General features: G+C 38.1%; 1 protein-coding gene across 5 annotated transcripts in view; it reads right to left on the bottom strand.

Moving 5' to 3' along the window:
* Positions 1 to 642: 642 nt before the first annotated feature.
* LOC121360958 (intraflagellar transport associated protein) overlaps positions 643 to 12875 on the bottom strand; it is a 39153-nt gene continuing 26920 nt past the window's right edge. For 4 of the 5 annotated variants that reach the window (XM_041481180.1, XM_041481183.1, XM_041481181.1 and 1 more), the window contains 2 exons: positions 7778 to 7908; positions 643 to 1276 (listed from right to left, as the gene is read on the bottom strand). In XM_041481180.1, the coding sequence (XP_041337114.1) occupies positions 1115 to 1276; positions 7778 to 7908 (293 nt within the window). In that variant the 3' untranslated portion in view covers positions 643 to 1114. The remainder of the gene's footprint in view (positions 1277 to 7777; positions 7909 to 12875) is intronic. The other variant, XM_041481184.1, reaches the window with a different exon arrangement.

The following is a 12875-nucleotide window of genomic DNA, read 5'->3' as shown; positions in this document are numbered from 1 at the left end:
CAGAAGACCTTTCTTTGCTTTTATAAATTACTGGCAATGAAGCAGCCAACTGGCCACAGAAAATTCATCCACAATTCATCCACCAAACCTATGGTTTGGTGCCCTGTCAGTCTGCTCAGGCACTCTTCCCATATTTATCATGCTAATCACCCACTTCAGAAATAATAGAGAGAGGTCAAGGACAAAATATTGGTCAGCAAACTTTAGTGAATGCAGTTATACCAGAAAATGACCAAAAAATACAACGCAGCATTGTGACGTTAAACCAAGCCTCAAGGGCAAAGCTTCTACAGTTACTGAAAACAAAGGATTCTGATCTCTTCAGAGAAGGAGTGCATGCTACCTTGTGTCAGAGGTGCACACTCTTCTCTCCCACCCGTACAGCTGACCTTCACTCAACTCCAGCTTGCGGTATTTCAGTGATACAGAGTGTAAGCTGTAAGCTGTTATTTGGAATCATCTCCTGTGAAAAAAATCTAAAATCCGACAGCCTTTCAATGCCAATTCCTTTAATGGATGAGATTGCTGTTTTTTCCTCTGTGTGGAAGGTGGGGGGGGGGGGGGGGGGGGGGGGGGGTGGTTTGGCAGTTACTGTTTTAATTTTAGGAGTTGTACCACGTCAATTTTGATCAAAAAGTTTGTTGGAAACAGGAATACTTATTTTTTGCAGAACTCAAGTAACTCAAAACACGGAGAAAAAAACATATTCCCAGATTTATTCACTCCTATATCTCTATACATTTAAAGAGTTCATAGACTGATTTGTCAGCTGTTAAAAAGCTCTTAATTACATTACTGAAAGAATGAGGTAAAAGGCAGTTTCAGGACCAGCTTTGTACTACTCAGGAACCGAGTCAGTATGAGATATAAGCAAGAGTAGCCACGATGCTATTCTGAAATTCACCAGCTTGTTTTGCTCCTATGGAGAAGTCACTCCAGCACACCTACCCTGAGCCAGTACAGGATCCAAGGCACCTTGACAGAATAAATGACAAATCTCAGGGATGCCATTTACTGGCCACGCAGATAAGAACACTAAATAAGGGTACAACGAGGAGCTACATTCATCCCATAAAAAGGTCATTCCAACAGCCCTGCACAGAACACCTTTGACTCAGTCTTCAGCTCGTGCTGATTTGACATTTGCACCCATTTTCTCTTCAGACAACTCTATAATGGCCTTCAGCTCAGCTTCAGAGAACTTCGGGGTCAGTGCCACATTGTCATAATCAAATTCTTCATCAAGTGAGAATGGTTGAACATCATCGCCCAGTAGCTGTAATGAGGAAAAACAGATATATAAATAATATTGCTGCAAGTGATAATGAGGAAGCTCAAAAACACAAACTTCTAATTAATATTTAATTAAACTATTTTTTCTGACTCTAACACTCTCAGCTGATTAACCTCTTTTTAAGTAAAAGAATAAATTCAATTATTCAATTTGACCTAATTTAAGCCGTTTAATGTGCCCCCATTTGTACTGTACTGTATCTGAATGAGTATCATTAACTAATTTTGCTCAAGGCAAGGAATCTAAAAACCTCCCTTGCACACATCTATTATATTCCTGTCACTTGTAGCAGCAAGGCTGTGGAGATATGGACATGTTATATGCAGCTACGTTAAATTTCAAATACAAATTCCATGTCGTCAAAATTTGGATTATTATTACATAAAGCTGCAGCATACATGCATCTGACACTAATGCAACATGTTTACCAGAAGACAGTTTCAGTGAAGGAAAAGCCTGCAATGAGCAAAATCACACATAATCAATTTTCAGACTCCAATAATTTTTTTCACCATCTCAGAGACATGGAATTGGCTAGTTTGCATTTCTTGCACGATAAACATAAGAATCTTATGGCATTTGCCAGTATGTGCTTTGTTGACATACTGTATTGCATTTCTGCATTGCTTCTGGTTGAAATATCTTCGAATAAACACTCTGCCTATAAAATAAAACAATGAAAACAAATAACTATGAGAGGCTCCATGCTGATAAGAAACTGCAGGGGGCCATGACAAGAAAGGTTTATGGTAAGCAGTTACATAAAATGAATTCCAGAGTAACACAGGAGACACATCTTCAATATTAAAACTGTGTAGGAATGCTCCCTATCCCTTGAGAAGTTAATATAAATTGCCTATAAATGTGTTTCAAAGATTTAAGTACTTCAGCACCAAATCAGCAAAATGTTTAAACACATGCTTATTTTTTCAAGCTTTTGACAAGTCCTCAATGAATCCCATGACTACTGATGTATATGAAATTAAGAATATATGTACTTGCTGAAAAGCAGGAAGAACACTCAGCATCCTATGATCACTGCTCAGTTTAGAAGGCACAATCCTGCACAATTTGATGTGATGTTTCGATAAGAAGAAGCATTGACACAGTTAATGCCAACCGGTAAGAGAATTGGTAACTGGACTCCTCTCTGGTGGCCTTGATAGACATTGCAGAGAGCATCTGGGTAGTATCTACATCCTTTATTAATAAACTGTAATTTGCATGAATAATCAGGAAATAGTTTTTCTGGGGTTGTATAATTCTATTAATCATCTATATTGCTCAGTTTTCTATGGATCTGGCTTACATGCTGGAGTTACCAAATAATTCTGGATGCAGATGAGTAGACCATGGGCATTTATAAATGGGAAAAACTTCGTAGATACACTCGGTCTAGAAAAAACTATTCATTCTGCACACAAAGATTATCTTGCTTATGTCCACAGACTACTTCATGTAAGCCATCATTAACTTTTATAAATAGCCCACTTGAAAGATGTTAACAGGAGATAAAGCCTGCACATAAACTCTCATTCCCATTAGAGATAAAGCCAACTCCTTGACCTCCTCAGCATATTCATGTTCATTTCCATCTTTTCCACAGGCAGAGCCTTGTAGAATTCCTTGTCAGTAGGATTACCAGCAACTGTGTGACAAATGGTAGCAGCAACCAGGGTTCTACTACCTGTCTTTCATTTGCAGAAATCCAACGCACTCTTCTAAAATACAATGCAAGGCATGAATATTTTTCAGTTATTTTGGTTGTAACAACATTTTTTACAATATTGTGCTGGTTTTGTCTGAAGTAGAGTTCATTTCCTTCACAGTGGCTGGTATGGGGCTGTGTTTTGGATTTGTGCTGAACACAGGGTTGATAATACAGAGATGTTTTGTTATTGCTGAGCAGGGCTCACACAGAGCTGAGGCCTTTTTGGCTTCTTGTACCGCCACAGTGGTGAGGGAGCTGGGGGTGCAGGGGAGGAGACACAGCTGGGACAGGTGACCCCAACTGACCAAAGGGACATTCCACACCACACGTGTGTGGAATCATCAGTGCATAAAGTGGGAGGAAGAAGAAGAAAAGGGGAGTTTGGAGTGATGTCCTTTGTCTTCCCAAGTGACTGTCAGCTGTGGTGGGGCCCTGCTCTCCTGGAGGTGGCTGAGCACCTGCCCGCCCGTGGGAGGTAGTGATTTAACTCCTTGGTTTGCTTAGCTTGTGTGTGAGGCTTTTACTTTCCCTATTAAACTCTCTTTATCTCAACCCCTGAATTTTCCAGTTTACCCAGCTCTCTCCCAGTTCTGCTGGTGGAGAGCAAGTGAGTGGCTGTGGGGCTTAGTGTGTGCCCAAGGTTAATCCGCCACACACATCTAAGGTAACTGAGCTAAGAATTCAAACTACAGTAAGCCTTTATTGGGATTTTACAAGAGCAAATCTATTTTCCTCTGCCAACAGAGTTACAGAAAGTATACACACATCCACTCTGACCTTGTCTTGGCCTTCATATCATTCCAGGAACATTTTATGCAGACACAGCAAAATACTGGAAAAACTTTTGTTTACAAAACTCGACCCCACAATGCTAACTGAAATAAGATGCCAAAATAAAACATACCCGACTTCACTCTGTTAATGATTTCTCTGTTACCCACTCATTGCACATTTGAAAAGTTTATTCACACCGAATATTTATCAGTGTGCTTCATCTCTCAAATTAATACTCAAAGCATTAGGGATTCCTTTTTTTCTTCTTCTTCCAAGAAGCCATTGACTTCAAACTTCCATGAAGACAAGCAATCTAAAACTTATATACTGCAAACTGCAATTTTGTTCTATGTCAAAAGGAAGACATTTTACGATAGAACACAAAATTCTCTGAGCTGATCAAGTTATTATCTTGTTATTTTTGCCTAAGGAGCTGAGAGAAATACGTGAATTTCAGGTGTCTAATTTAACATCTAATTGAAATCTTTTTCAGAGCTCTCTGGGAATAGATCCTGCTCTATTAGAAAACTGCCAGTTTGCTTAAGATTGCTTCTGTGATTTACTCTCTGAAGAAAAAAATCACTTTCATTTACAGTTCCTGCATGTCCAAATTAAAGGAGGGAAAGAATGTAATATTCATATTAACAACTGAAATATTTTGCTAGACGTTGTTATACCAAGTAATATTGTAAATAAAATACTTGAAGTTGACATTTTCAGAAGTCTATTAATAATTGGCAACTCAGTTATTTTACTAATCTGTGAGGAGTTAAACTTAGCTGAACAACTTGTCTCTGTCCTTCTAAAACTTGTATTTCTGTGTAATTATGGCACTCTATGATTCACTTGTTCAAATTATGTAAAGCTTGCACATACACTCACCAGTGATTTCATTGCATGCTCAAGGGAAAACTTAGTAGTTCACTAACAATAAATCAAAAAAAAAAAAAAAAAGTGGAGGGAAGGCATATATGCTATGATATAAGCATAGTATATCCTGGAGTACCTGGGAGAAAAAAAGCTTGTTTGAGCTTGGGGCACTGGATTAGAAGTCAATAAATCTTAGCCAATTTTCCACTTCTGCTTCATCATTCTGGACAAGTCATTCAATCTCTGTGTCTTTACTGGCCTCTGAGAAGATATAACTCTTCCATCTTCTTTGACTTAGTCAATCCTGTCTTTAAATTCTTCTGTGTTCCTGTTGCATTTATGCATAGCACATAGCAGAAACAAACCTCAGCTGAGGCTGAGCAGTAAAACTTTAACCAAAGGTACTCAGTGGAAGTTGTATTCTAGGGGATAAATGCTGCCATGCCACAGATTATTAAGATAAAATGACAGACATGCTAAGTACTTTTTTGAATGCTCAAACTACAGACAAATAAAGGAGAATAGAAGGGCAGATTTCTTCTTTCCTAATCCCAGCCATACAAAAATTAGGTTTCTAGACTAAGGTAGTCAGCTCAGCCCAAGCTTGTGTATTTATTACATTTTACAACAAATTCCTACAGCAAGCGGGATTAATCACTTTCTGGAGTTGCTTAATTCTGCCTCTTGGTGACTGAAGGACTAAAACTACATTTAAAGCTGAAGTTAGCTGAAATGAATCCCACTTTGAATGCATGATTGTAGCAAGTGGATGAAAACAATGCAACTGCACTCATGTGTATGCAGAGAAGGAAATAACGAATAAAGACACAAGGAAGCAGGAATTAAGACATAAAAACACTATGATATCCTACATGAAAAAATATATTAAGTAGAAATAAAGGAGAAAATAAACTTCTGGGTAGGGGAGAGGAACATTCTGTGATAATGTAATTCAAAGATAGAATGAATGCTGGTTCAATTTGAAGTGGCCTGTGGGAGGTCATGTATGCTCCACTATGGATATTGAAATCCTGAAACACATTTATTTCTAAAGGGAGGAAAGAAAGATGAAGCAACACTGGTGGATAATACAAATAATTTGCAATGTCATTCACTAAGCCGCTTCCTAACACCTTTTGACAGAAAAACATTTTCAGGGAGTCAAGTTATTCTTTAACAATTATCCAAGTTATAAACTGGGTCTTAGCAGAGCTTCTTTTATTAAACTTTCCCTAGCAATATGTTGAGAGATACACAGTTTACCCTAAAGTGCCTCACAAGTGTTTCCATAGCATAGATATTTCTCATCCTTCTATTTTTCATACAGAATGGTCTTCCATTCTCTAAGAAAACCAATTAGGCAGCCACATTATGTTGCCCTTCCCTAACAGATTTGTTTTGATGGACAGAGAACAGTCTCATTTTAAAGCAGAGATGTCTCCAGGGGAAATCTTTTTCTCTTTCTAAACTAGTCCTGCCATAAGCAATGCAAGACTTAATTTTCAAGGCAATGACAATTTGAAGCACTGAGGGACTTTAAAATGGACCTGTTCAGTCTTGACAGTTCTAAAAATCAGGCCCCAGTTATATTATCTAAATGAAGGCAAAAATATGTTTATAATTTAGGGGAAAGGCTGCCTTCATTTTAAGTAGCCTGGCACCAACAAAATGGTTGTGGAAATTGTCTTTCTTCTTGAAAAATGCAGCAACCCATAGCCAATGTAATAATACTCAGTTTCTTTCATAACCCAAATTTCCCTCAAATGGAAATGAATTTTGCATGCAGTCGGATCTTTATCTATTTTTCATGAACTATAGTTTAAAGAATCATATGCAGTCCTTTATGAACACTGCAGGCTGCTACAACCTTCCTTCTTCTCTACAGAAGTTATGAAATGAGAAAGCTATAAAGCCTCATTCTAGTTTTTTAGGTGTTATTTTCTGTCCAACGGATATATCTAAAGCAAAACCTTGAATTATGTCAATCCTTAGGGAAAAGAGTGAGTATTTTTATTCACAGAATGGCAGGTATTAAAGCTTGAAAGGTCATTTTTGAACATCTACTTTTTCCCAAAGCAGACTTGTTCCTGATAGTAAAGAGTTTATTGCAAGGAACTAAACACAACTGAGCCCAGGAAAGGAGGCACCATATGCAGTGCTATAACACCAAACCTTCATTGGTCACGCGTCATTTATAAACTTGATTTAAGCCTCACGGGAACATCAATAAGCATATGAAACTATCAAAACTGGCCCACTTTAGCTGGAAGCTAACTTCAGCTTCTATTGCAATGATCAGGCAGGGGAAAAGAGCAGTGAGGAATTCTCTGCAATAGAAACACCCCCAAAGTTAATGCTCATGCTGACTATTTGGATAGGAAGCTTAATGACTTAAAATAAGCCTGTGAGCAATCCACACCTTCTGTTGCAGTTTGAGAAGAACTGAATTTCTGAAGGAAGACAGCAATTCTAAATTAAAGTCTGCACTGACTGTGCCTTTTTAAAAGGCTCAGAGGCCATAAAGCAAACCTCTCCACACCAGACCCTGACAATGCAGCTTCTCAGCAGCATCTTGCTACTACTCATTTCCAAGGGACCAGATTTTAATTCTGACTGCAATATATTCTAAAATCTTTTTTTTTTGTTAAGCGTCACGTTAAAGGGATCATTCACTACCTCCCTGCTGCAAAAATTGGCTCCTATATTAAGCCAATGAGTATGCTATAAGATCATGAGATCACTGGAAAATTAAATGGTCCATCATTCTACATAAGCAAGGGTAGCTAAAAGGCTTAAAGGGCAAAGGCTTACTTGAATATTCTGTGAGTTACACAAATTAAATATTAAAAAGCCCACATACCACTTGAAGTATTGAAGTGCACATTTTGAAAATGTAAGATTATACAGAAGCAGTGTGCAAGAAAAAATAGAGTGTTTATTTCAATTCTTAACATATTTAAGAATTCATTATTCACTTAAAAATTAATAATATGACTTGTTAACTCACAGCAGTTTCACATACTACATCTATATTCCTCTGTTCTTGTGGTAATAACAGTAGAAGCCAACAGGAAAAATAAAAATACCCCAAACCCCCAAAGTTTGAATGAATACATCTGACCTCATACCTCTTGGGCTTTGCTGTCTGATGGCTGGGGAACTGACCAGGCTCTGAACTTCGGCTGAATAGGCTTATCAAAGAAGGGTGTACAGCAAGTCACTGTCTCCTCCACCTCTCCTGGAAGAACTAATGACCCTGCTGAATAAAAAAGAGTCAACATTAACCTTCCACTCGATGCATAAATTAGCAAAATCCTGCTAAAATCCTGTAGTGCTCAGACATGGGCAGTAGCTTGTTAGTCAGAGTGTGATGTAGTTATTGTTGCATAAGCTGTCATTAAAACAGAATCATGCAGTCCTGAGCTAAAATCTAGGTAGTAATACTGAACTAAGGAAAAATCAAACTTGTCTGAAAACAGACAGGTAGCTCTTCTTAAGGATGCTGAATTAAAATCTGGATGCAGATGCTCTTAAACTCAGAGAGCACCTGGAATTACATTCCTTTCTTTCAGAAGAAAGATGGAAGGTCCTCAGCAGAGACGTCTGCAGTAGAAGTTATAAAACACCTTGCCTGCCACTGATGAGCTGAGCAGGGTCATTCACTTCTCTTTAGCTAGAGCTTCACCACCTGTACACTGGGCATAAAGAATCATTGCAAAGCATCTTAGTATGACTCTCACAGAACATTAAGACACCTGGTAGAACTACTAATATTCCCCACTGCAGTGCCAGATGACTCTCTTGTCTAAGGGTATTTCACAGATATCTGTTTCTCCCTGAGCTGTCCAAAAAGAGGCACTTGAGAGGACTTCCCCCTATCTGGGATGGAGTGACATGTAACCTTTCCATACAGGCAGGATTTGTTCCACAGTTCACAAATGAACAGCTTTTCTGAATCACTTTTCTTTTACAAACTTCAGCAAAACATTCATACTGGGACCAGTGGGTTTGCATTCTGTGACAGATCAGAAGGATATGCCTTAGGTTTAGAAATATCTTCTATCATGAATCAATCTCAGCTCTGCCACAGCACAGATGTGTCCATCATGTCTCAGTAATGTTTTTATGAAAGAACTTAAGGGGACCATATGTCTTGCAATTTAGTCAAAGGATTATGTAAATCTACCTACTATTTTTTTCAGCTGATACACAAGTTTCTTTACAGTTTTATACTACATTTACATTTATCTTGTAATCTCAGAATAAATTTTCAAAGCACTGCTTAAATGTTGCTTAATGGAAGCAACAAGAGAGTACATAGATCCAGGGTGAAATGGATGAAATGTCTACTTATCTCTGTATCTGCACAATATTACCATAGTAGTGGAGTTACAAACCTCTCATTCCCCTGTGAACCTGCATTTGAAAATAAGATTTCCTAGGCAGGTCTCCATAAAAAATCCATGATCAAATTCTTCATTTAGTTTTCTTCTGGGAATAGTGTACTATGAAAAGCCAGCAGGGCTTCGAATTGCAAAGTAGAACGTTCTTTTAAAAAGAGTTGAATTAATTCCCTTGGGTATTTAATTTCTGGATTTTTGTCTCTTGTTTCGTGATAAGTGGGTTTGTTTTCATCCCTATTCTCTTGGTTGCTTATGTCTATCTCCAGCCACGTAAGTGCTTTCAGTCCTTGTTCTCGGCATAGCATCTGTTCTGATTATGCACCAGTTACATGAGGAAAACTTTCAGAAAAGGACAGCACAGTCCACAGGTATCTAGGCTATGTCCACACATGCTCTGCAGCTGTTTTTTTCATCATTTGGGTCAAAAGTATTTATAGGACAGAAGGAAGATGTGAATGCTCATTTAAAGACAATGGCATCTTCCACTATTGTTTCAAACCTGCAACCTTGATCTACACCCTTACTAAAGTAAGGGAAGCCTGGACATCAAGAGGTTTTTATCACCTACTGATATAAACACTGATTATTTCTGCTCTAAGAGCTTCTCCTCCTCAACAGACCAATCTGCAGAGAGAAGATGAGGAGGAAGCACTGTTATGCAACAGCCTGGCAATGGCTCAGAAAGATAACTCTTAAGAATTAGGACAACAGAAGGAAATTTATTTTTGCTTTTAGAAAGAAGTGCTTGTCATACTCAGAATGTCAATTCCACGTTTTAAGGCTTGTTAGTAATGCAAACAATGTTTCAAATTCCCTTCAATCACCCTGTAAGAATGTAATCAACCTTTGTTTGCCAGCAGACATGCCAGAAATGAGCTTTGTCTCTCTCTATCCTGGCTGTGTGACAACATATGAAAGTCTAATTGGTAAATGCTGCTTTCCCTGATAATGTTTAATAAAGAAACCCCTTCAGAGAGAAAAAAAAATTAGAGAGTTTTGACAGTCGTCCTTCTCAGTGGGAGCACCCAAAGGAACTCCAGGCCATTGTAAGTTCTAGCCAGTACCTCACAGCTTGTTTAAGCTGCTGCTACAGCACTACTGGATGATGATCCTAATTAAGCTGCTAATTATGTTCTCTGTGGAGGTGATTAATTAGCAACAGGAAAGCCTTGGATACTGCCAACGGCACCATATATAGAGATAACTGAACAGGCAGTGGTACCAAAAAAACTGAGAAGACATTTTGAAATGCACCTCTCATATTATGAAGAATCAACTCCCTGGATGATATGGCTGACAATTTTACTGAAGTCCAGCATACTTTAATAACAGCATATTTGGAAAGTGAACAATACTCTTTAGTCCCTCCCTACCACATCGCAGAAAGCGATCACTAAATCTGTCAACACTGCTGAGTTGGGAGTTTTTTGCATATTGTGCACCACAGACATCAATTGTGAGTATAGAAAAAAAATTATCTACTGGCACAAGTCTGCTTTTAACTTTCAAGAGTGAAAGAAGTTCAAAGTTTTGTCTATAACTTTACTGTAGCCAAACGATGCCCAGCTATATATACACTGACAGCTATATATACACTGACACAGGTTTTACCACTTTCAGACACTACATTTCACAAAAATGCTGTTGATGGGGAATTGAGAAGAGAGCGATAACAAAAAAAGCTTAAAAGCTAAATTTTGCAGTCTGCTCTAATTCTCATGCTTCAGGCTGTTAGTCCCAAAGAGCTGCCTAGTGTGAAATCATCTCAAGGCAGTGTTAAATGGATTGCAGCGACTGGAGAAGAAAAACAAGAAAGGAATTCACCAGCTGGGGGGGAGACCCATACTTTAAAAAATCCACCTCATTTAACTCTGAATCCTCTTTCTCAACATGATTTTTCTGGATATAACGATAGGCTAAAATATAAATGGAGAGGCACAGATTATGAAAAGTAACAGATGTTGATATAATTCGCCAAAAAATTATTTAAATAATCAATAATTATGCTTGGCCTCAGCTTCAAAGTAACGGAGTCAATCAGGTTCTCCTCAGCCTCTGCAGGGTTACAGACAACTGGGACCTTGAAAAGACAAGTTTGCAGCACTTCAGTGTTCCAAGCTGGATTAGGATGAGACAATTATATCCTTGCCTATGATGCCTCACCCACACATTTAATTAGTCCTGTTTTAATTTTCTCTTGTATTTCTCTCGCATTTCTCTTGCACACTCAAGATCTCCAGACATTCTTTAACATATTTGGTACTTTATTCAAATATCACCTATTATTATCAAGTTATCCCTAAAGCCCTGCAGGCAAGAAATTTGTAAGCAGTCCTGGAAAGTCCTGTTGCCAAAACATAGGCACTAGGCAGCATCCATCCGTCCATCCCTGGAGAAAGCCTGATCATCTCCATTGTTGCCTCAAGCTCCTTACAGTTAGAGATTAAATTCAGGGAGAAAGAGTGATTACAGTAGACCATGCCCATGCTGTCTCTACATGATGCATTAAAGCTGTGGTTTAGGGCAGCAATTTCACTTTGCCAATCATGGTTTACGGTGCTAAAGTCCCACAATGCAAAGCATTGCCCCTGTTTCAGGCTTTCAGTCCAGTGCTGTCAAACAAAACCAGCTACAACAAATTTGCATATTGGCCAAATCTCTGGGCTGCTCTTCCTACTCCTAAGAAGCAGTCATATTCATTCACACCTTAAAAGACACTGAACTTTGCCAGATAAATTGGAAAAAAAAAACCCAAAACAAAAAAAAACCCCAAAAAACCAAAAGAAAACTTCACTAGAATGACCCTTCCAGGACACCTGCCAAAAAGCACTGGTTAGATGGGATGTTTTTTACACCTATTTTCTACCATGCTTCTCATACCTTCAGATTTGAGCCAGTTGCCCTTAAGTGTGAATATTTATTGTATTAACGTACAGTTGCTAACTCAGCTAACTGATCTGCCCTTTAAAGCTAAGCGAAGCACAGAGGTATTGAACTGCTGCCAACAACAAGAGATGAAGGTTTGTTGCAATTACTAGCAAGGTATGATATTTTTTACTGAGTAAAATAAGCTATGATATTTTTAAGCTTGTTTTGACAATATGAAGTCTTAAATCAATCATTTTTTCTGACATAAGGTGGCAGCATTTAAAAAGGTCAACAACAGAATGTATAATTTGTGTCACAATTTACCTCATTTATAAACTAACTGGAATTCTACAGAATTAATCTTTCATTAAGGTATTCACTACTGATATTATTCTAGATTACTTTAACATTACAAGCAATAGAAGTGACATAATTTTATATTTTAAATTGCATTTTGTTGCTATGATTTCTACAGGACTAAGATTTCACCTCTCTTACTGTGAAGCTCTATTGAGTGGATTTTGATGTGTAAGACAACTATCAAACCATAAGTGCTATTTTCTGCACTTAGGAGTCAAGGAGAAATTTTTTGGCCTGACTTGACAACCATTTTCAAAGACCAGGGTTTCCCAGATATAAATTTGCATGTTGTTCACTTTCCTTGCAGCATTTAGAAGGAACAATTAATTTCTGGCTAGGCAGTGTTTCAATGTTATAAAATACAATCTAAAAGCCTAATGTTGTTAGTGAGCATTGTTGATACAGTCTCAGTCTTCACTGAGGCAGTCTGCCTCAAATAAAGTGTGTTTTACCAGGGTTTTCCATATGTATGTGATTAACATTTACTCTTGGATACACACAAATACACAGAAATGACCCAAAAGCTGGAGAGAGGCAAGGTCTGTCACAGTACTGAATGCACTGAGTTATCCCCAAGCTTAAGCAGAGCTCTTTT

The sequence above is a fragment of the Pyrgilauda ruficollis genome, unplaced genomic scaffold (genome assembly GCF_017590135.1).
Source record: "Pyrgilauda ruficollis isolate IOZ18807 unplaced genomic scaffold, ASM1759013v1 scaffold55, whole genome shotgun sequence".
NCBI lineage: Eukaryota > Metazoa > Chordata > Aves > Passeriformes > Passeridae > Pyrgilauda > Pyrgilauda ruficollis.
The sequence above is the reverse complement of the archived record's forward strand: the minus strand, read 5'-3'. Positions and strand labels throughout refer to the sequence as shown.